The 25,130-nt window shown below is 36.4% G+C and overlaps 2 protein-coding genes across 2 annotated transcripts; one reads left to right on the top strand and one right to left on the bottom strand.

The window, feature by feature from the left end:
- Window positions 1-298: 298 nt before the first annotated feature.
- On the top strand, window positions 299-12,458 carry LOC120336105 (uncharacterized). Its single transcript, XM_078110141.1, has 2 exons — window positions 299-809; window positions 7,624-12,458. Exon 2 carries the CDS (start codon window positions 8,061-8,063, stop codon window positions 10,530-10,532), a length of 2,472 nt encoding a protein of 823 aa, XP_077966267.1. The 5' UTR covers window positions 299-809; window positions 7,624-8,060; the 3' UTR covers window positions 10,533-12,458.
- Window positions 12,459-16,033: 3,575 nt separating this feature from the next.
- On the bottom strand, window positions 16,034-23,445 carry LOC120336223 (crystal protein-like). The gene is made up of 10 exons (XM_039403851.2): window positions 23,243-23,445; window positions 22,592-22,803; window positions 21,521-21,780; window positions 21,156-21,291; window positions 20,761-20,972; window positions 20,198-20,342; window positions 19,264-19,431; window positions 18,769-18,921; window positions 18,149-18,334; window positions 16,034-16,264 (listed from the first exon to the last, which is right to left on the bottom strand). The coding sequence occupies exons 1-10, from the start codon at window positions 23,370-23,372 to the stop codon at window positions 16,046-16,048; spliced, it is 1,821 nt and encodes a 606-aa protein (XP_039259785.2). The 5' UTR covers window positions 23,373-23,445; the 3' UTR covers window positions 16,034-16,045.
- Window positions 23,446-25,130: the final 1,685 nt, after the last annotated feature.

The raw sequence follows: 25,130 nt of genomic DNA, 5'->3' as shown, positions 1-25,130 counted from the left end.
GTTGAAACCTGCGGTGTGAAATAGGGTCTAATTTTTTTTTATCTGGTACCATACTCATGTACATCTTTTAGATGAGTAAAATAGTCTTTGAAAGCAGGGGGGAGAATTTTCATGCCGATGCATAAATTTAGCAATTTCTAAAGTATGCATCTCTGAGAACTGTAAAATTTCATTTTGACAAAAAAGTCGGACGTTAGTTATACGACTCTTCTCGGGAAATGATATGCACCTAATTATTTTATTTTGTAAGACTTGGATTGGCTGTAATGAAGACTTGGCGTGCAGAAAGTTCAGTGCAGAAAGAAAGATACGGTACTGTGCTGGTGAATTAGAAGAGAAAGATGATTTCTTGCATAAATAACGATTCGACGCAGTTAGATTGACGATTTCGTCCATTTCTTTCGATAAATTAGGGGGGAATTCCCTACTTTCCGCATGTGTTTTATATGGTTCCATTACATTTGAACCCACGTACATTTGAACCCATGACAATTGCCTCGTATGCTATTGTACCTATGAATTTTTTTTTGTTTTACGGATAGTTGAACCCATACTAACCCTAACCCATGGGTTTTAGCACCCGCATATAGATTGAACCCGTGGATATACACATGGGTTCAAATGTACGGTCACCGTTTTATATATACCAAAGATACTGTGCTGATGATAGGATTTACATATTTATCCCGGGACATATGAATGAATTGGACATTTGCTGACTTGGTTGATGACTTCACTTGTACCGGTACCGATGCCTACATTTACAGTAAGCGGTTGGGAGCTTACAATCATGAACAGTCACGCCAGAGGTACGGTATACCAGGTACCATGTTCCGGTACCGCATTAAGGTCAGACAATCCAGTCTACGAAATGACAACCATGTTCACCTTTTTAATGCCTGGCTTTATTCTTTGCAAAAAGATTTACACAAGAACTTAATTTTTTTTAACTCGCCTGCAATTAAATAGGGTACGGTACCGGTACCGTTATTTGATGGCTGGATGGAATTATGAATTTCTATCCTATTCATGTCATCATTCTTAGGTTCTTGCTTCTTGTTGTTCGACAGTACAGCAGTGTGACCAATGACATTAAACAACATGATGCGCAACTCAGGCATTTTTGGCCAAAGATCGTATCCGATAGCACGCTCCAATGCACATACTTGACGAGACGAAAACGAGCGGATGTGTGCTGCTTTCAAGGCATAGCACTAATGGTGTTCGTTCCTGCTTTGACAGTTGTTGTCGATTTTAATGATATATTGGAAAATTGAAGGTAAGAAGAAATCGGAAAAAAGTAAGGTAAATACTATTGTTGTATATCACACCCGGGCATTGCACTGTTAAGTACATGTGGGAAAGCCAGCTTTTGTCAAATACTACGAAGTTATTAAATCAGTACGGTACGTAGTTGCCCATTTGCCGAATTTGCATATTTACTTACCCCTTACGGTTTCAAATAGTTCATGCACCTCCAATTAGATTATTTTTAATCAGTGAGGATATATACTCATTGCTGTAACATACTATTGCTCATTCACTTTTATTTGCGTATTGAATCAAAGGGTTAACAAGTTCACCTAACATTTCACTCATACCGGTCTATATTGTATAGTAATTTTCTGACTAAACCCCTTTATTAGTTGGTTTATATACCAAATTCAGTAAAACATTTTTTACATAAAACATGAGATATTGGATTTATTAGCTTTTCCAATCTAAATCATATAGACTGCTTTATTTATTCTTAACGAACATTATTAAATCTCCTCTCTTTCTTTAGATGTAAAAATTGTGGGAAAACCTGTCTAAGCATTGTGGGACTCCTGCAGCACAAGAGGCAATAGCAAAAATATAAAGTATATCAATCAAGTAATTAAGCCGACATAAAGCAAAACTTTCAACTATTCGTCCAACCTCAATTTCCTATTATTTATTCACAGGACAACTGTAGCAGAAGGGGAGATATCAGAAGTCAGGCGACATATCAGTGACAGTGTGATTCCAAGAAATACAATCAGAATACTCCATAAATGTTTGCAATAGAAGAACAACCTATGGAGACATGCAAAGACATTTGACCCTCCGGTAGAGTTGTGTATGGCCCCTACATCCTGCAGGGCTTGAGGAAAATAACTAAAAATTCCAAAGCGTAAGATTACATAAGCGGTCTGATTTGTAAAAAGTCACAAAACATGCCAGACATACTTAAAACAGCTTTGAAAAATGAGGATTACGGCTCACTGACTACACCTGTGTTATATTTGGTTCATCAACTTTTGGTAGTACTAGAGAAGAAATTCAGGAAAGGGTATAATCATGATTTATGATAAAATACTGTTATATATTTTGGACAGCTTCAATCTAGACCAGGGATGTCAAACTCGCGGCCCCAGAGAACTTCCAGTGCGGCCCTCGAACGCTTAACAATAATTGTAATAGTATTTTGGAATTTTTTTTTTTTATCTAAATGTAATAGATTTTTCAAACCTTTCAAAGTAAAATTGAATATTCACACAGAAAACAATTTACTGAAAGTAGTTTTGAAAAATTAATTTTTTTTGTTAACATCAATCTAGCGAAAGAATACTTAAATAAAACATTTGAGTGATTAAATTAAACGCAAAGTACATGAAGAAGGTGGCATTTTCAAAGAAAATGGGAGTTGCAATATTTCTGCATTTCACAAAATTCTGAAGCACATTGTGTCATATTAATTTCTCATATTTCCATCAGTACAATAAAAAAACACAATAAGCTCAGCAGTCAATATGACAAATTCGAAGACCAACTTCGAACAGAAAATTTCCATGTGCTTGTATATTAATATAATTATATAACGACTCAATAGAAATAATAATTCAAGCAATCCTATGCCATGCAATGTGGCGCGAAATGTCTTGTCGAAAAAATCTGTCATTTGTTTTTTTACTGATCTATACATGAAATGATAAAAGTAACTTTTTTGCATTACTGGAATTAATTAAACATTCGCAAAAATCCAGATTAACCCATGATCATGTGACCTCGTTAGTTAGAGTTAGTACTATAAAATCATTTCAGTCTGGCCTTAGTATGCTGGTGACACAAAAAAGATGCCAAACGTCAGGACCACTGTAATTAAAAACATTGAGTTTATACTGTAGAATTTTTGTTAATTTTAGGTTCATATATTCAGATTAAGTCATTTTAGTGTATGTATTATTTATTCCTTAACCAAAGCTTGTTCAAAAATGATTTTGATGGTTGTACATGGAATTTTATGATTTTTTGTAATAAATACAATAACTTGCAATAATAGTGGAATGCAAATATTAATATGTAATTGCATTTGAAATTAAAGAAAATAATAAAACCTAATCCAATTGTTTAGTTGCATCACAATATATGTCACAAACTAAAACTATCTGAAAAATACACCACTGACAGTTTGACACCACTGATCTATTCTAGACGATTCAAGCATTGCTTTGGGAAATAATATCACTTCAATTAAATTGAAAAAAATCTCGCTATATTAAATACAAAATCGTTGCTATCATAAAGGTAAACCAATTCAGCCACTCGGAATATATTGGCCTTCACAAAGCAATGGAGGCAAAATTGAGAGTTCATGAGCTATGAAATTTTGTTCTCTTCTTTGTCTTGAACTTTTCATACTCCTCAGCCTCTATTAATTTTTTCTAATTTTAATTACCATGTGATGGTCATACATATCTTTAACTTGTATTTTCTGTCATAATGTATTATCTCAATGTGTCAAACTTTTAATTAGTGTGCATATTTTGCTTCCAGCTAAAATAAATGTATTGTCTTGCTTATTACCTCAGCTCGGAGTATTGACAAGAAAAAGGTGCCCATAAATTACGTAAAATTTTTTTAACTCTTTGTTATAATCAGAAATCACAATTAATAGGAATTATAAACACCCAACAATCAATGAGAATTATATGCCAAATCCCTCAGAATAAATTTGTCTTCTAAAATCGGAGGAAGGCAAAACATATAGGTAGTTTCCATTCACACAAGTCTTTCAAGAAGACTTGCTCGAAACAAACTAAATGAGTATCGTCAGTTGATCAGTAAGGCTGCAAGTTGAATCAGCCCTGCAACCTCCTGCATAGAAAGTAATATTAATTAATGGGCTATGAGCTAAATTCCTAAATTTAGACACAAACCTATCTACGAGGCATTATGTACCAGCAATGTTACCTACGATTAACTGAATATGTAATATGTCTAATAAATTCACCTACTAAAGCAAGTTCGATAAGTGCAAACTTCGTGTTATGGAATTGTATCACAGCACCGTTAAGAGAAGTAAAAACAGTTTTGCTGTTTTGTATGACACCCTCTTTAAATGAAATTTCAATGTTTAAGCGCAAACATTAAAATTACTAACTTTGAACTTTGTCATTATCTGCAAAATGTTCCACACAAATCTTTACGCTATCGCATTTGCAATCTTCTCTGATAAAAAAACGTCTATGATGTCTAGAATTACTCTTTACAGCTTGTCTGCCATTCCAGCTTCCCAAGTGAGCAAAACTTCTTAGATATAGAGATTATTTTCTTTTGTTACAGGCGCAAAAAGGGCAGGTACTACAAGTAAAGAAGACGCCGAGTAGCAAAAGCGATTGGAAAACGATCGCGAAATGCGACGAGAAATATGTGCATTGGAGCGTATCATGAAATATAATCTTTCGCCTGTAGTCTTATGGAGTGACGTCAGAGTTGCCTATCATGTTGTTTAATGTCATTGGTGTGACAAAGTTAGGAACGGCTGACGGACAACTCGACTACACGGACAACTCACCAGAGACAACTCGACTACCTAGAGGCCTGGTGAGTTGTCCGTCTTCTGGCATTTTCTATGGTGGTGTATTAGGTCTATAGAAATGCGTTTTTGATATTTTTAGTGCTCGAATGTTGAGAAAAATAAATAAATATGCTCTAGAAAGCATTTTTATTTGTATAGGTGGCTTTTTTGATCATGTTGTATGAATACAAATACAGTCTATAGACGAAATTGGAGTAACGTTAGCGAAGTTAGACTGTTGACTTATAGGACTGTGTTCGTTTGATTTTTTGAACTTTATTGGTATTAAAAGTTTTGAATGAGCACCTTTAAATATATTAAAACCTTTATACTTCACAGTAACACTTAAATATTTATGAATGTGAGCTCAGTAGTCTATGATTGCAGTAGTCTGAACTCGACTACGGCAGTCGCCCGACAGGCCGTCAACTCACCAGTCGAGCAAACGCTCTACGACGTGACGTCATCGATGCTCGAGGTGAAGACAACCCGACTACCGAGCAACGAGAGGCAGGCAACTCACCAGCCGAGCAATCGCTCTGCGATATCGATGCTCGTGGAGAAGACCTTGCTTTGCAAAACGCAGACTCAAGAGTTGCATAGCATTTACTTAGTGCCGACTGATATCAGTTGTAAGCCAACTCACCACCTGAGTAGTCTACCAGCCGACGGCTAGGTTCCATCTGCTGGGATACAACAATCGGGTTGGAGTTATGATGGGTGTCATGGGCCTGGTAGCAGTCCGGGTACTTCCACTCAAACGTTACGTCCTGTTTTTTTAATAGGCTGTACTGTTCCCTTGTCATTGCCACATCTGAATTATTAAAACACTTGCGATGAAACCAATTTCGACAGACGTCACAGATGAGTCCCTCCTGTTTCATGGTAACGTTGTCGTCACATTTTTGGAGTAGTCATCTTGAATTCTTGCGTAGTTTTTGTGGAGTTAATATACCGTTAGTCGTCCTCGTTTCAGTATAAAACTGTGATGAAAACGACCTCGGCTAATGAGTATTTACGTTTGTAGGGGGCAGGCCGGCGATAATGAGGCTTTAAACTCGGCGATAACCGAGCAGTAATCTCGGCGCGCGGCTTCATTATCACCGATTTGGTACCTTATCTAATCTCCGTGCATGGATATCACTTCACTCAGGCCATCATGAAGAATGTGCGTCACAATAATTTGGCTCGCCTATACGACAAGTGAGTGGTTAACCATATTTATATATGTCTTTGTACATCTTTCACTTCTTTTGTATTAACATGTTTTTGTTTTAGGGACGCTGGAACAAGAGACCTGATCAAGCATGCCATGGCGCTGTGCTATATACCAGCTATGTTTATTACGTCCATATTCACTGAATCACTGAACGAAAAGATGCAAACTCAAGATCTCCGCCGAATATTTTCAAAACACATGGCTATACAACAGTGTCTGGACTCCCAATGATTGGTCAGTATTCGACGTAGAAATAAGAACCAACAATCATCTGGAAGGTTGGCACCGCCATTTTAACAGTATAACTCGGAAAAATATGCCTTTTTACAGTTTAATCTCAACAATGTAGGAGGTAAGTATAGGGATAGAGGCGGACGTTGTGGGGCGTGTCAACGGCAGGTATGCGGAAGCCAACGAGAGGGTGCAACGTGTCTGGGAACAGAACAAGGAAAGAGAGTTATCTGTGGACTCTCTTCTTCGAAAGTGTTCAAGGATCTACGGGCCGCAGTATTGCAAAGAGTAAGTATGTAACGCAGCAAATTTCCCATAACGTTTAGTATTCAAATAAAATTCATTATTCGTAACGAAAAGGAAAACAAAACCTTCCATCCATTAAATTCCCCCATAACGTTTAGTATTCAAACATCATATTAAATTCATTAATCGTGACAAAAAGTAAACATCTTCTATCCATTCTTCGGCCCAGTTTCTTTGCCAGGCGCAGCGACAGTGCCTATCTGTTCCTGGTTTTATTCTGCAAAAAGAAATTCCAACTCTATGACTGAAACCTTGCCGTGGTGAGTTGGCTTACAACTAATATCAGTCGGCACTAAGTAAATGCTATGCAACTCTTGAGTTAGCATCTCTTGTTTTGCAAAGCAAGGTCTTCTCCTCGAGCATCGATATCGCAGAGCGATAGCTCGACTAGTGAGTTGTCTGCCTCTCGTTGCTCGGTAGTCAAGTTGTCTTCACCTCGAGCATCGATGACGTCACGTCGCAGAGCGTTTGCTCGACTGGTGAGTTGACGGCCTGTCGGGCGACTGCAGACTACTGCAACCATAGACTACTGAGCTCACATTCATAAATATTTAAGTGTTACTGTGAAGTATAAAGGTTTTAATATATTTAAAGGTGCTCATTCAAAACATTTAATACCAATAAAGTTCAAAAAATTAAACGAACACAGTCCTATAAGTCAACAGTCTAACTTCGCTAACGTTACTCCAATTTCGTCTGTAGACTGTATTTGTATTCGTACAACATGATCAAAATAAGCCACTTATACAAATAAAAATGCTTTCTAGAGCATATTTATGTGTTTTCTCAACACTTGAGCACTAAAAATATCAAAAACGCATTTCTATAGACCTAAAACACCACCGTAGAAAATGTCAAAAGACGGACAACTCACCAGGCCTCTAGGTAGTCGAGTTGTCTCTGGTGAGTTGTCCGTGTAGTCGAGTTGTCCGCCTCCCTTAGGAACTTGCGTTAAATCATGTATCTGTACGGTGCCGGTAACTTTATAAATAAATGCACATGTTTATGACTAGCCACCACTCACGCAACCGCTTGTCGGTTACAGCTTCCTTCATTGTCAAGTCCATGCTCCATGGAATGACAGAATGATAACCAGACAAGAGGCTGTGGTTCGCCATATGGCTGTATGTCGACTTTCCTCTCCCCCGGGATGAATCTGTAAATTCTATGCTAAGGCTGTAAGGGTCATTATACCTGTATAGTCTACACAAAACAGCTCTTCAATCCCTTTGTACACAACCATCCACTAGTGTACTGGTATCGGCAATATCCTGCTCTAACAGGGAAGTGTCAATGCTGCAATGTTCACTAAGTTATTAAACCCTTATTACTTGTGGTAGGATAAACTCGGAAGTTTGCCATTCTGTATGTCTGTACTGTATGTACATTATACAGTAATTCGTTTAATTAACAATTTGTCAATTCCAGGAATTTGTAAGCACTGAAATATCTACCTGCCTACTTCATAATTTAAGTCCTCTAATGAACCAGCATTTGCCACATGAGAATGGTGGACAAAATAAGTGTCGATTCAGTAAGCAAAATATCTGGTCAACAGCGGCAGGAAGACTGCGAAATAGGGAAATATTTGGGGTCTGTAACATGAGCCGTAGGTCTCGACATGATAATTTCAAAAAGAAAGTTTTCACACGTCTTCCAAAGCGTCTAGCTATGCCTTTGACATCTTTGGTGGATGATGTAACATTGCATGATGAAGCCCATATATTCTTGGGATTCAGTAGCTGTGACAGATTTCTGATTTCATACACTGAAAGAATAGAAGAAGCCAGTCATACTGGATTTCTTTCACATATTTATACATTGCATTGGTGGCTTTTTAACCCTGGAATGAAAGCATCAAAGATTGGATCAGTTCGTCTCTTTTCAAATGAGGAAATTGAATACTCTCTGTATTTGTGCTATGCAGAGTGGCCGAATTTGAAGTCACAAGTAATTGTCTATGGTTGGAGGAAATTCTCGGAGAGTTGTTACATCTCTATTGTTGCTGTTCCTCCCACCGAACCATGCAAGCTATGCAATTTTCGCTGTACTAACTCAAATAGCGAAATTGAAGAACAGACTGATGTAATGAGTCATAATCGATGCACAGAGCATGGCTTTGCTATGCATTTCAAACAAGCTTCTGGGGCATCACAACTTGGTGTTTTAAACACGAGCGGCTTGAAAATTGACGGGATCATGATTTTGAACATTGGCCATTCAATTGCTGTAATTAGCACTGGGATTGTTTCAGAAGATTTAGATGTTGAGCTTTTACCACTAAGTTCAATAAAAAGAGCAGCTTGTGAAGACAGCATAACAGACAATGAGTTGACTGAAGTTGTTGATAATGTAATACTCACCGAAGACACCTTTACCAATAGTGAACCTGGACGATTTGAATCAAAAGAAAAGCAATGCAAACTTCAAAATGAACTTAAAATTTATGCCAGACCAGAAAGGTCTGTTCCACCTGACAAACTTTTGTCAGCCAAATCAGCTTTGTCTGTGCCACATGAAAATTCTTCACCATCAGCAAACAGACTTATCAAGACATCTGTTTATGATATTGACAGCGATGATTCTGACAGTTTTGAACGTATTTCACTTCACATTGCAAAAGTAGAAAATAAGGAAAATATTGCAAAACGTACTTGTTGCAGATCTGTTACTACGCAATGTCAACAGTTAGAGTTTGAAATGTCACTTAGCAGTGATCCCTATTTTGATCCAGAGCCCAAAAGCATTGTGCTTGGCAAGAAATCGCGAATAACTGATACAAAATCTTCTCGCACAGATGTAAAACGTCTGGCTGATGGATGTTGTGGGAGCAGTCTTGAAAAGCAACCAACTAAACCAAACTATTCAAAATGTTCATGCAAGCCATACTTGAACAACCAAGCCAAAGTTACCTCACATTTCAATAACTGTGATTGCGACTGTGCCAAATACTCAGAATATGGTGATTCTGCAAAATATTCTTTATCCTTCTCATCTTCTATGCATGTGAGTGATTTGGACAACTGTGTGAATTCTAGTGCAAGTCCTGCAATAAAAACGTCCAAAACTACATTTTTGTCTCCATCAACTAAGTCTACCATCTTAGGCATTTCCAACATAAACAAAAGTCAGAATAACTTAGAGTTACCTCGATCGGAATTGAATTTTGTTACACCGAGTCCTACTCCCAGTGAATGCAGTAGCAGCATCCATTGTTCGACAGATTCTAATCATTTTCAGTCAAGCAATAAAAACATTGATGGTGGTAAGAATTCTGATGGACTGGTTTCATTTTCTGAATGCTTGTATGGCTCGATACCCTTAGAAAATATAGATGATCCTTTGTCGGCCAGTGAAAACAACTTATTTTACTGTTCTATGTTTTGTCAAGGCTCGGGAGGAGAGGTTTTGCATCCAGTTAAGAAAGGTCTGGGGCTTGTTCAAGCTTTCAGTCAGCATTTAGTGCTTGATTTAGAACATGTTATCTTTGATATTTTGCGCACAAGATGTTATATGACCTATAAATTTGGCTATCTTGTTGACTACGAAGCCAACGTTATGGATGTTTGCAGTGACACAAAATCAGTTGTTATTCACATAGTGGCCTTACTTAATGTAGCAAAACACAGAAACAAAACAATATCGGAGATCGTATCAAGTACAGAAAATGTTGGATCAACTTTACAACAAGCAGAATTTATTTTATGTTGGAGTCTGCACACCGGTCGATATGAGGTTGTGGTAGCAAGACCTATAAAACCATATAATGAAAAAGAACATGGTGATTGGAAAGGTGATTGGATTGTTAAAATGGATTCAAATATTAAGCAGCAATGTGCGATTCGAACTAATACATACAGATCTGTCTACATTCTGGATAACTCTGCAGTGTTTCGACAACATTCCCTTAATGTTTTATGGAATTGTGACAAAACAATTGCTGTAACAAAATAGCTATAAATATTAGTCAATTCGTTTTCAATCCTTCCATCAATGCTTCAGTATAGCATAATATGCTGTTTTTAAAATGTTGGTTGCATTTCATTTATATTTTATAAACAACTGTTTTTAATTTCATTTATACAGGGATACATAACAAACCATAGGCCTTTATTGTTTATGAATGCTTCGCAGCAATGTATTCGGATTAATAAAATGATTAATAGCATAATTTCAAATGAACAATACAGTCCAGTCAGGGAAATCAAAATGCCGGACTTGAGTGCTTCGAACATATCCCATAATGATAAATATTTGAAACAAATATAAAAATGACACATTCTATTGATATTTATTACGAGCAAAGTTTGACAATATTTATTTTACTAATTTCTTAAGGAACCAATGACTTTTTTTCAAATTTAAAATCAATGATATTAATCTCACACTAAAATTTATAGAAATGAATGAAAACAATGAATGTCATCTTTTTCAAGTTTGAATCCAACTGTTTAAAAGTTTTGCGTTTTGACGATCTTTTTGAAGTTCTACATTCTTCAAAGTTTTTTGTGTTCATTTTTTTCGACTCTTTTTTTTATACAGATTTTTTTTTAATGTGTTTGAGTCAACGAGTCATTGTCATGTCCTGGTCATTAGTCTGATTATATGCTAATTTAGACGGCAATGAACCTGGAGTAAATGAAAAAAATTACAATCGTTTGTCAAAATCCAGGTTGCAAAATCTTTTAGCGTTTCAGACAGTACTATCGGCACCGTTTCACAATCTTCGCTTGGTATTGTACTCGCCATCTTTGAAATAGGATAGGATAGGATTTACATATTTATCCCGGGGGAGAGGAAAGCCGATAAGACGGCTTATCCATATGGCGAACCGCGGCCTCTCGTCCGGTTATCATTCCGAGTCTGGTATGGGATTAGTTTTTACTGTATTGTTTGTTTTCGGAAACATGGACTTGGTGGTGGAGGAAGCCGTTACGTGAACCACCCAACGACGGCGAGGAGTCCAGCAATCCTCTCGCACATAACCATCCCTGCATGGGATTCGAACCTGCGAACCCACGCAGAGTAATTAGAGGTGCGGTGGCGAGCGTATTCCTAACGCTTAGCCCGTTGAGCCACACCGCCGCGCCAAATAGAAGTTCGTCAATTTGAAACTATTCTCATGTGCAAAAGCATAAAGTGTAGATGATTTTATCATTTAACGCTGTGTTGAATAATTTTATAAATGGTTAATATTATGCGTTTTATTCAAATTTTTAAAAAATTGTTCTTTTCTTTACCTACTTAAAAAAAAATACTTGAATTTAAAAATTTGCCCAACTTTTTTGATTATTTTCTCTTCATGTGGCCATTTGTTTACCCCAAAGTTTGCTTTTTTCAATGAAAATCATTCACTGGTTTTCCCACTTCTACTTGTGATTGGTGTTGTTTGCGGAAAAATATCATTCGTGAAAGAGACACTGTTTTGTGAGCACAGTACTTACCGTAACATAAGTTGCTACGCAAAACATTCCTTTTCTTTACATTTTCTTCAAATCAAATTGCGTAACTTATTTTTAGCAATTTTGAGAAAAACTCCCAATTGGTATTGTTTTGTCATAGAGAGTAGATAATTTTCCATGGTTCGTTTTTTAGTCGTAACTGGATTCAAATTAATCTTCGTGACCCAGGCATGTGACGTCATAATGATCACTGTGACGATGTCAGACATTTGGGAAGCGCTGTTTCGAGCGCTGAATGTACGACATTGAAATACGACTCGATTCTTTATTTCCCACAACTTTTACCTTGTCAATGTAACACGCTATGCAATTCAACAAACGATGAAGAATTTATTGAAAAACACACCCTCAGCACCAACTAACATAACTTCGCATTTCTGTTTCATGAAAATAGATATTTATAATGAATAGTGTGAAATTTCGTCATAAAAGCGATGTGCTTAATTTGGCAGCACTCATTTCATTTCTTGTGTGTCACAAAATTTTCTATAGCTTATCTTAAGTTGACCTGGAAACAAATTTATCCACTGGAATGATATTTCAGTTTTATGAATTCTGCGCAGTAGTAATTTCCAAAATATATATACAAAAACACAAATACAAAAATCTAGATTTAAAGTGAATAGTGGAAGTATACTGTATTGCTCGGAGATCATGCACCTTTGGACCACGTGCTTTACTTCCAGGGCGTGTACTGCAACTCATTGCCCCGTCATTTTCTTAAAATCCTGATGTTGTACTGGCTTGACCTGGTATGGAAATGGCCGAGACCTTTGACACTGCAGGATTACGTGATAATCACGTGACGTAATAATGTAGGCCACAATTTTTTTCTCAATCACGGAATGCATTGAATCCACTTCCATCTGAGTGTGTCCAGTCGTCAAAATGTCTGCGTTATTTTAATTTTGTTTCCGTGCCAAATGTAAATATGCATGTCCGACGATTGCATTACGGCTTTGGTACCAACAACCGTCACTCCATATCACTAGTTCTTTTATTGAAAGATGATCGCTATCATATTGATGGAAATGAAAGAAATGTAGCGAAGCAAACACTTCACTACCTAAACCGCTTTCGTGCTCTTCCCATGGATAGCAGATTCCTTCCTTTGTTCCCAAATTAGAAAAAGTAAAATTATGCATCTGAAGTTTGGTTTAATAAGACACCGAGCTGGCGTGGGTTTTAGGAAGAATCAGGACTGCCCGTAAGTCCATAGTCTAAACCAGAGTTGGATTAATTGGTAATTGTAATGGATGTAATTAATCCCAGTTTTTCTTGTAATTGTAATGTAATGGGGGCATTTTCATTCTGTGTAATCGTAACTGTAATTTGCTAAAATGTTGGCTTAATTACACTTTCAATTAGTAGACTAAATCTTAGTATTTTGGAAATGAATGAACATGAAACAAACGCTTCCGAAACCTGTGTTGAACCACTTCCTGCTCCATTGTCAGAGTTTTTTTAAATCTTTGAGTAGCACTGAGGCATGCTGTGACAACTGCAAAAAGAAACTTAAGTTCTCAACCAAGGCTTCGTCAAACTTGATCACGCACTTGAAGATATGTTCTCCCCATCTATATATTTCCTAAATACATAAACTTCACAAGAAAAACCAGGAAAACACGATGAAGGCTAAGGTTGATCATAGCCAGCAGAAGATTTAAAAAAGAAAAGACCAAGAAAATCAGAAAGTGAAGTAGATAGCTATTTGGGGGGGAAAAATTGCAATTTGATGCAGACCCATTAACGTATTGGAAGAAGAATTTCCCACGCTTGCTTCTTTAGCCAAGAATTATTGGGAGTAATAGCAACATCAGCCCCGTCAGAAAGAGTTTTTTCAATTGCGGGTAACTTTTATACGGCAAGAAGAAATTTATTGGGTTCAGAAACCTTTTGCAGCCTAATCTTCATCAGGTGCAATCCAACAGTTTTTGAGCAAGGGAAAATGTAAATAAGAACCAAAAAGTTATAATTGTGAATGTAATTGTAATTTGATATTTTTTGCGTGGAGTAACTGTAATGTAATTGAAACATTTAGGGGAGTTATTGTATTCGTGATTGAACTGAATTAATGTAATTGATCCAACTCTGGTCCAAACGGATCTGCTCTCATTAGCTGAATCTTTGTCGGCATTTTTCAGCTCTCGTCACATCTTTTGATATTACGTGAGCCCTATACTCCCCGTCGTCGATATTTCCATGCGAAAATCCCCCACAAATATCACATTGGTCCTTACTAGGCCGAAACGTTGAAAATTTATTTTCTATCCTCGTAATAACTTCATTTGCGTTTCTCAGATGTGAAGCACTCGTTTCTGCAACCTCCAACGCTCGTTTTCTGCTCGTTTGAAGACAACCTCCAACGAATGCGTATCACGTCATAACATCGTATGAGAACGTCATGATAGGGTAACAACGTTATAAGTACAGTAAAAATTAAACCGAAGTAAAATTGTTTCGGCGTTGCAAGGAAAGGGCGATTCGACCATGCGGTGAACTTCTGTCATATTTGCTGGTGTTATTAAGATGACTGAAGGTAACTGGCAAAGGAAAAAGGTAATCAAACTGATGAATTCTCAGGTAACTTCATATTAGGGAGAGGCGGGGGAAATCACAATAAAACGTAAACGGGTTACAGTGGTTTTCAAACTGGGGTCCACGAAGAAATATCAGCGAAGGTCTTTAGTTTTTGCATTATGGGCAAACGTTGTCATTTTGCATTTTCGTCTTGTTGTGAGAAAAATCGCTTTTCTGTTTAACTATACTACCACAAGATCAAATGTTTCAAAAACTTTCAGTGGTTTATAATTGTTGTTGTCGCTAGAAGGCTATTACTTGGACTTATTCAAAAAAATGCTGTGTGCTTTATGGAATTCGTTTTTCACTTTAAATTTCTATATGTGATGACGTCTTCATAATTAAATTCGCAGCGTACCTTTATCTGTGACTGCATTTTAGCGATCTCGTCAGACTATCAGTATTGTTAACTTTCACATTCATTCTATTAGCAGCAATGGCTAGCGGAAATACGATAAAGGCAAAAAATGTTGCCTTTTACCCATTACATCTGCACTTTTTGCTGTAGTTTAAGGAGTGCAAAACAAAAATTCAGTTTTGATATATATCATTTTCACGAATATATCGCACAAAAACAAGTACCGTAGTTGTGAGGATAACGTCACTGCATTTAAAATTAGTATTCCACGTCTTTATGTGGACATGGGTTTTCTATACTTGTTCAAATTAATACGAAAGCAAGGAATGAACTTGATGCGCAAGATCACATGAGGTAAATTAGGAAGCTATTTGTGTTGCGTACGTGAGGATAGCAGCTAATTAAAATATTGTCCGAATAGCTCTATATTCTATGTTTTTCCATTTTGTTTTTGGCTTGAAAATTGTGGGAGTCCGCGATTACTTCAGAGAAGCATAGAGGGACCGCAGGCACATAAAGTTTGAAAACCACTGAGTTAGAATAATGTGGTGGAAATTAATGTTGTTGTATGATTCTAGTATGTATGCATTACTTCTTCAAAAGAAAATGAATTAAGTTGAAGGAACATGATCCATTATATGTAGAGCGTCCAAAGAGCGTGCCGATAGCGTCCAAGATTGTTATTAAAACATAATTTTCAATTGGTTTTCAATTTTCAAAACGTATTTACATTTTACATTATTATAGACTGGTTTACATTGTCCCAATCATCATTTTACTTCAAAATAGTCAAGCTGACAGCACTGTCAAAAGTATTGACAACCAGGATTATGGTCGTCTCTGCCCTAAATTACGGCACTCTGCTATTACTGCATCTTAATCAAACTTTCTCAGACGGCAAATTATTTCTCTGATACCAAGACTTCACAAACGTTAATTTGTAACCATGCGTGATAATCTAACAGAGAATGAATGAAAAGAGTGGTGATTGAGCAACAGATGATGCTATAATTAGATTTTTACAGAGAAAAAAATTCGCATTTTGATGTACAACGGTTTTGGCTAGATTAATCATACGTAAAATGTTCTCCGTAAGAGTCGAGTTCGTCCATAAAGTCACAGTTTGCCTTGTACGGATTTTCCATGACGAAATCTCCAGTTTTTGTCATCTGCAACGCTTTATAAGTACCACTGTCGATGTCTTCTGTCTCCCGGTATTTCGGCCAGTGAATTGCCCCAACTTTATCGCCGTCTACAATTTGTCCCAATCGCGCGTCTTTTTCAGTCTGTGATGATGTTTAGATCGAGTTATTATAAACAATTCTTTTTAAAAATCTATATCATTAGGGCAATGTTTTTCATGTCCCTTTTATTGAAATACCTCAAACGACTGAATGGCAAGAAATTGGGCCCGTGTTGTTATTGAAGATATATATAATCAAGGGGTACGCACGTAATATAAATTTATTTAGTCGCCACTCACGATGGGGATGATTAACACTTTATTTACCTAGATATCTCCGTGATATTATCTCATATCTCTTTGGTTTGTTATCAAATTTCCATAATATTTCTAATGGCAAATATTGATAACCTTCGATTAGTGCAATATTGATTTTCAGTAAATTTGTATAGAAGACGAATTTGTTTGTCTATTGTATTATTTCATAAACGTATAAAATCTGAAGTTACGTTTTCATTAGAATAAGGCGTTCATTCCGATAAACGACAATTAGTGGCCTCCAGCATTTGCTCTGACCCTTTCGTAAATTTGCCTGATAATTATGGATTTTTCACAAATAAAACCAGTCAGTGCTGCTATGTACACGTGGTCTTCACTAAATACAATGATTCACATAAAAGTTACATATGAATATCGTCAAGAATTTGGCAGAGTTATAGCATATCGTCACGCTAATAACCAAATTGCGTAAGTCAATTTTGACGATTTTGAGTTTTTCATAAAATAGGTATTCAAGTGATGCTGCGCACCTGTCTGTTAACTCAGATTTTATTTTGAGAATTCCGGGACTCATTAAAATGGAGATTTAGTATGACATGCACATTTGTGCAATTGTTTCGTCATAATGAATTATCATTGGTACCGCACGACTATTATGACGTCACAAATACAAAATAACCTCGTCGAAGTATTTTCGAGTTTTTGCATTTCGGATTATAGCTTAGCGCGTATTAATTGGATTTTATACTACAGTATAGGAAGGCGTGCACTTGTGATATTCACTGTCCGAGTCCAATTCATTTTGATTGGCTTTTATATTGGGTGCATTGCTGTTTTATTCTTTATATTTAATCTTAGTCTTATTCCGGTGGGTGTGCAGAACGTGTTATATTGATTAAATATATATTTTTAAACATAAAAAATAATGTAATTGAAAATAATTAGCTATTTTGGGGATTGAGCATTGTAGATATTGAGAATTACATTTTTTTTGAAATTTTTAGTTCTCAGAACTGGTGCATATAGTAAAGTTGCAAAATTGCGTATGTCCCCAAGTCATAGACACATTTCTGCTTAAGTCACTGTGCGCCATTATGACGTCACTTAACTGCGCCATACAAATTAACTTAAATCCGGCTACGATCATAAAATTGAATTATGACAAATTATTGACTCTCAATGGCATAACAATATCATTAGGAAGTTTTTTACGTTTTTCTCAAAACTGCTAAAAATGACTTACGCAATTCAGTTATTAGCGTGACGATATGCTATGTAGGAAATTTATTGCATATAGCTGGGATACTCAATACCAGTTTTAATCGTCCCATTAAGCTTGACTAACAAATGACTACTTGAACAATTTACGCAGTAGCCTGTTTGTTGAGGCGTGTTTCATCTGAAGTCCCAAGACCATAATGGTATTTTGGTTTTGCTATTTGTTCTTCATAAATCCATACAAAGCTTATCGTCTCCCCAACATCCCGATGTGGCCCTTTCCAATTTGTATGCTATATACATGAGCTTTGCGCGATGAACGAATCACATTTTTTACAAACTGTCCCGCTCTAACAACACAAAAGAACATTAGTGAATTCTAGAAACATAGTATCAACCTCTCAATAATCACAACCATCAAATGAATAAACCGATAGACTGATTAAGCCAAAAGTCTATGTAAAAATGCCACATTGTTAACTTCACTTACTTTTGACGGTTGACCATTTGGATTCCCATATTTGACAAAATTCGTCCAATAAAATCCCATTCTTTCAGAGAGAACTTTTTCTTCTGCATCGTAGTCGTGAACAGTCAAGTTGGCAACGTTGAAAACGTACGGAAGTTCGGCGGCGTGACAAACGGCGTCAAAACACATCGGGATCTCCCAAAGTTCCTGTATTTATGGGGTTTATTATCAGTTTCATGTTTAGATGATTTTTAACCTTAATAGGGGTTCAAAACATGGCTTAAATTTTTTAACTGGAGTCGAAGAGTAGTAAGCCAATATATATATATATATATATATATTGAAACAATATATTTATAATCCGTTTCAAATTTCTGCACCCATTGTCCGTGAACTTCGAATATTGCATTTATTAATGATTATTTTGTGTTAAGGTACTATAAACTGAAATCTTTGAACAAACTAAGTATTTGATAAATTTAGATAGTGCCTTCATTAAAGAAATTGCAGTGACTGCATTGTCTGCATATAGTAAACGCAGTTTAACATACCTATAGTAGGCTATGTGCAAAATTATTTGAATCTTCGCCAATTTAATATATACATATCTACAACCCATAATAGAAACATATTGTACTCACGTAAAATGACCATGTTTGATTGAAGATATAAAAATAGGTGTTCGTTTCCATGTAATTCAAAACTTGGCGCATTGGGCACAAAAATAGAAACTCTGTTCCAATCTGGCTCAAGATATCTCTGTTGTCACACGTAAAATCCACCAATGGTCTGCACTGAAATGTATTAAAATTGAAGTTTGCGTGAACATTGCGTGTATGTCTTAATAGTCGATAGTCGGCTATTATGTGTCGCATACTACATATATGTCGTACACGAGGCGAAAAAGCGACTAAGAGCTTATTTACCGTTCTTGCTGTCGATTATACTGTTTTATTTTATCCCGAATCACGACTTTAATTTCACGAATTGAATTTCGTTATTTCTAAAATTGCCGTCAGATTGATATGAATGATAAATGAAATAAAAAGAACTTTACTCATAAAATGTTTTAGAATTTCCCTGCGAAGTTTTTGAGCTAAAATGATGATTTCCAATATTTAATTTGAAAAACTTACCGTAGGAGGAAAATAGTTGATAAACGGCTGATAATCTTCTTTCATAACAGTTTTCAAGACACCTCTGTAAGCCATATTGGATACCGGTCTCGGGAATGCTAGAGCAACATATAAAACAGCTTCCTCAATTGTCCCGCCTATTATGGATGGTAGCTGTTTGGCTTTGCCCTGAAACATGTTTTATAAAGTTTATTCAAATGGGAATATATATACACGTCAAACAATATGGAAGAGGGAAGAAATATCAGGTTCTTTTCTCAACGTATAACTGATGAATAAATTGTGTTTTTTTTTTGTGAAGTTTATCAGAAGCGTGATTAAAAAGCCTAGTCACTGATTGTCATTGATGTTTAATATCAACGTTGTTATACTGCACAATGTAACTGGCTTGGCAAATTTTCGTTAGTCAGCGTACTCCTTTGCTTCGACTTCATAATTTTCAACTTATAAAACTTCAAGCTCGAAACAGATTTACGGCATATTAGGAGGCGCATACATCGTTGTCTCACAACTCTTCCCAATACATTTGATATTTCCGATTTTCATCCTCAAGTTTCATCTTTTTTGTTTAAGATATACCGGTGGATTTGTTTTTGTGGTTCAACAACCATCGATAAAACAAAGTACCGGTATGTGACTTCAACCCTGATGACTTCACAATGGGTAGAAGACTTATTGTATCGCCACAGATGTTGCACGCTTGGGTGGCCCTCTGTAAAATAATGTTCTGTGGGCTGTGGCGCTTAATTTTTATGCTAAATTTTATGTTTATATGTCCGTATTTATATAAAAACTTCAAGTGGGCCGCACGATTTCTTCCTGTGGGGTTGGACGCCGGTGGTCTATGCGGCATAACAGTGAAAATTTATTCTACTTGTGTCTGCTAATTTGCTCTTTGAGATGGATCATTGATTGATCGAACAATAATCATTACCTGTACAAAAAGATTTATGGGCTGATCCGGAAGAAATTCTCCGTCAATCACAGGACTCCATGGTTGAAATATCAGCAAAATTTTGTCAAATCCCACAACTTCTAATGAAGATGCTGCGAAGCCTTTCAGTATAGTTTCTGTGTCACTAAACACATTATGTATATATCTCATTCAACTAGTAATGACTGTAGACGGACCCAGAGTAGGCTACGCACTTTTGCATGAAATTGAGGTTTATCGTCATCAAAAATTCCACGAGATGATTTAATCTTACTAGACTAGTCATCCAAGGCTAAGCCATAGCTGGCCAGTACGCATGATTCCATTTGTTCTAATTGGAAGGAAATATACTCAAAATAAAAAATTAAGACGGAAGTATATGTATCATTCCGAGAACTTATTCATGACTCGTCATGAACATAATAATTTCGCCACCCGATGGTGACCTTGCTTTTAGTGAACAACACGTCATAATCAGGTTTTGTTTAAAACTTTATATTGATAATAATTTAGTCATCAGGTCACGACAATCGTTTTGTTTTTATATTTTTGTAAATACTCACGCCTTCCTTAAACATTCCATATCACCGCGAATACAGCCAGCAGCTTCAGCAAATCTGCTACCAAATTCCATCGCATTTTCCCAAGTTCTAAATGGGAGCCCGAATGGATTACTTTCCATAATAGTTTGATGAAAAAGTCCGTCTTCAACTTGTGGTGACGTCATTAGCACTCCAATAGACTCGCAACCGGCACTCTGTCCGGAAACTGTCACCTGCAAAAAAATGAATGAGTATACATTTGAGGCAAAAGAGAAAACTATTTTCATATCTTACAAAATGATCTCATGGAAGCTAGCAATGTAGTAATTTTGTATATCTAGATGAAACTCAACTAGTTCAACAAAATACTGAATTTAAGTGCTTTATTCAATACACATTTACAATATATTTAACACCTTGTTTGGATTTCCTCCAAAATATTTAATGTTTTCTTTAATCCATTCAAGTGCTCTTATTTGATCCCATATGCCATAGTTACCGATCGCGGCGTCTTCTCCCTCGCCTTGCACAAGAAATCCAAGCGGGCCCATTCTGTGCAAAATAGAAACAGAAATTTACAAGCAAACATTTCGCCAATAACTATAATAAATATACGTGCAAACAAATTTTCACAAGATGAATTCACAAAATAGCGATCGACTGAGCTTTTTTTTACGGCAGTGTTGTGTGTTTTGAATGATTTCAAGTCGTATGTGCAACTTTTTGGTAATAAAAATTCTATGAACGCACATTTGACATTGACTCGGGCGTGTAAACTAACCTGTAATTCATTGTAATACCGATAATGTTCCCCTGATCTGCCAAATATCTGTTATCGTATAATGTTGCGGATCCAGCGCCGTTAAGAAAGTTTCCTCCATGAAGGAATAACAAAACTGCCAACGAGTTATCGTCACCATTCTGATATTCTTCAGAAACTACGTAGTGTTGGCCACCAATTACGTTGTCGCTATCAACGAGTCGTAGAATTCTTGACGGTACCCAGATGTTTAAATATAGACAGTCTTCGTCAATTTCGTTCTATAAATACGAGTTCCGTTTTATTGTTGATGCAGGACCTACTGATTTTGTATTGATATCAGAACATATGAATTTGAAAAAACCAAGCTCGGCATGTCTATTCGGCATATTGTAATAACTGCATTTGCAGAATTTCAATGTCAGTATATACGGTGTCTCGAAAATGTCATGTCCCGCTTGCTCCACGTGTCTCCCTTTCCCCACGTGTCCTACTTGGCAAAGATTGTGAAAATTGGCGTATACTATAGGTGAGTTATATATATACCTGATTAAATTATTGCCGATTTTCCGATAGTCATATTTCGATATTATTTAATTATCATCTCGATTGTAAGACAAAACAAGATAAAATAGTTGTCTATATTTACAGCGATAAATATAGCGAACTATATTTACAATGTTCATTATTTCCGCTTGACGAACACGTATTCTAGAACATAAGAAAATGTTATTGGTAATTCTAGTAAATGACGTGTCATTGGAATCAATGCTAACATTTTAAATTGAAGTAATTGCTTTGCAACTTAGTACGCGTGCAAAGTTGCGCCTCAACACTTTCATTAAACAAATTATGGCAGTTTCCGCAGACATTTTGTTGCGCACAGGCGAGAGGAATTGCGGTGTTCGTTTTGCGTAATCTATAAAATTGTAGTCACAGGCAAGTATATTTGGGACAATTGGGGCGGCAGATGGGACACGTGGGTCAAGTGGGAAACGACATTTTTGAGACACCAGAGTATATATCTCGTTTCCTTTTTCAAAAGATATAATATCGAACAGTTTTCTGACTCTAATAAGGTAAAACGTTTACCGGTGGCGGGCAACTGTATTCTTCAGCGGGTTGGTGGCATATCTGAATACATGCTGGTCTTTTGTAAGTCGCATCCCAATGACCATCAGTAAAATTCACCGGTTGTCTTGGTTTTTTCCATCTGAATTCTCCCACGGGTGGCTGGCTGAATGGGATGCCAAAAAACATGCCTGCTTCAGGAATTACTTCTCCTGTTAAACTTCCCTGTGTGGCTGATAATGATGCAAACATTTTTAACTTCTTATACCTAATGCCTACTTATTTACTTGAGTCAATAATTATATAGTATTCAGATTTAAGAAAAGGTAAGTAGCCTATCTCTGCGTAAGTTTTGGTTCGGAGTCGTCGTTTACGATACTGCATTGTTTTGTAACGTTATTCGAATGTGGATGAAAATTGACGAAATAAGAGAGACATTAATCTTTTAGCAATGTTGCTAAAATTTGAATCAGATTGCCGATCCATACATAGCTTATAAATTTATATAAACAATTCTGATAATAATGCATGCATTTTTACTAATTTGAGATTTGAATCAAAATTGGTGTATTAGATATTTTTCAAAATATGCATCTATAACTAAATCGTACAAGACTACATTTCTCATTGCAACACGGCATGTTAAAAATGATCGGTAAATTGCAGACTTACCTGTAACAACCACCTTGTCCAATTGCGGTGCTAAAGTTACATCTTGTAATGTTATAACTAGTGTGACAGTAACTCCCACAAGAACGATTGCGCCGACCGCTAGTGAGCCAAATATGACACTTTTTTGCATGTTAATTTCAGTCAATTTGAATAATTCGTACTTAGATCATAGTAAATTATATTTAAAATAGTAGAAATTGGTAGATAGAAAATAATAAAAAAAGCATGTCGACGTAGGCTCTTGTTCAATGTAACTATAAAATTGTATCAAATAGAGGCTAAGGAGAGGCTTTTGTATTTCTTAGAAAAATGTCGGGTTGCTGAGAAAATTATTTACTTGCATTTATTTAATCTTTGGTAATGGATTTTTCAAGTATTTGGTTCAAATAATATATATGACGTTGTATAGTGAACTGTCGCCAATTTTTAACAAACTTTTGATTGAGTCTTTTTACTCACCTGCTGAGAATGTCCCTTCGTTTACCGCCTGCACTAAAAGAATTTTACCTAACAACTTCAGCTAAAAAAAATCCTTTCAACCTTGCCCTATTTGTTGTTCTCCAACTGAATTTTCGGACCTCCTGAAGTATGCGCACCAAGATGGCGCACAACCTGAACTCAGGTTGTGTACCATGTTATGGTTCAGATTATGCGACATCTTGGTGCGCATACTTCCGGAGTACCGAATTTTCTATTATATTACAGTTTAAAACAGGGGTGTGAAACCTTTAATACATAAGGGCCAGATACAAATAAGTGGGTGAAACTGCGGGACACGCTTTTATTCAACTTAGGCTTTCTAGTACAAAGAATCGGTTAACTTATTGATTTAATCAAATGCGTTGTTCGCTTCGCAAAGCTCAGGTATAATAGGCCTTGCAACGCAAAGAAATTGGAACTACTCGCACGTGCTAAATCAAAGTAAGTTGAAAATTCGTCTCGCGGGCCGCACACCATTCAAAACTGGCACTTCACTGCGGGCCGCAAATTTTTTATTTACTTATTATGTTACGATACATTCGGGTGGTTCTTCGTTCATTTGAACCCACGTACATTTGAACCCACGACAATTGCACCTGCATACTATTGCACCTATAGAATTTTTTTTTGTTTTACGGATATTTGAACCCATACTAACCCTATCCCATGGGTTTTAGCGCTCGCATAGAGATTGAACCCGCATATATACACATGGGTTCAAATGTACGTGGGTTCAAATGTACGGTCACCCATTTGGGTATACCGTATACCCTATTGAAGAACACTGGCCTATACAGTTATATTTCCTAACAGATCGTAACGTATGTGAAATGATCTATCTAACATATCTGCATTAAGATGGCCTGAACTGCGAATACTATAAATCGTAAGTAGTTACAATGCCCGCCAATTCGATCTTTTCCCTGATATAAAAGTAAGCATAGAAATCAAACGATTGCAAAGTGTAACGACCGCTTAATTATCGATGTCCTTGAAACTTTGTTTGCAAACAAGTGTAGAACAATAAATCATAGGGCGTAAGCACACTATAATTAATCAGAAAATGTAGTTTAATACAAACGATGTCGTCGGTTATCGTAAATTTTTGTGCTGTTCTACATTGTTGGCTGGCATAATGTAAATAGATAAATAAATGATTGACTTACCCGATGTATATGCCTGGTATATTTAAAGATCATACATAATATATGTGTCTTGGTCAAAATTTAAACATCAGTTGTTACCCTGGAACAAATTTGCTCCGGAAAGGAGTGATTTTTTAAAACAAAAGCGTAGTCGATAGCTTTAACCAAATTTAAATCTGTTCTTAGGTTGAAAACGTCTTGGAATAGCGGGCCATTACTTGGGAAGCACTACCCTAAATTGGTATTTACAGAACTCATGATAA

This window comes from Styela clava, chromosome 2 (assembly GCF_964204865.1).
Source record: "Styela clava chromosome 2, kaStyClav1.hap1.2, whole genome shotgun sequence".
Taxonomy (NCBI): Eukaryota; Metazoa; Chordata; class Ascidiacea; order Stolidobranchia; family Styelidae; genus Styela; species Styela clava.
This window is presented reverse-complemented; position numbering and strand designations above follow the sequence as displayed.

Excerpts from the sequence above, each read along its gene's own strand:
- LOC120336105 (XM_078110141.1), top strand. The coding sequence starts at position 8,061 with ATGAACCAGCATTTGCCACATGAGAATGGTGGACAAAATAAGTGTCGA.
- LOC120336223 (XM_039403851.2), bottom strand. The coding sequence starts at position 23,372 with ATGCAAAAAAGTGTCATATTTGGCTCACTAGCGGTCGGCGCAATCGTT. Across the intron at positions 19,432-20,197 it reads CCATAAATCTTTTTGTACAG|GGCAAAGCCAAACAGCTACC; the intron begins GTAATGATTATT and ends AACATGTTTCAG. Across the intron at positions 18,335-18,768 it reads ATCAAACATGGTCATTTTAC|GAACTTTGGGAGATCCCGAT; the intron begins GTGAGTACAATA and ends CCATAAATACAG.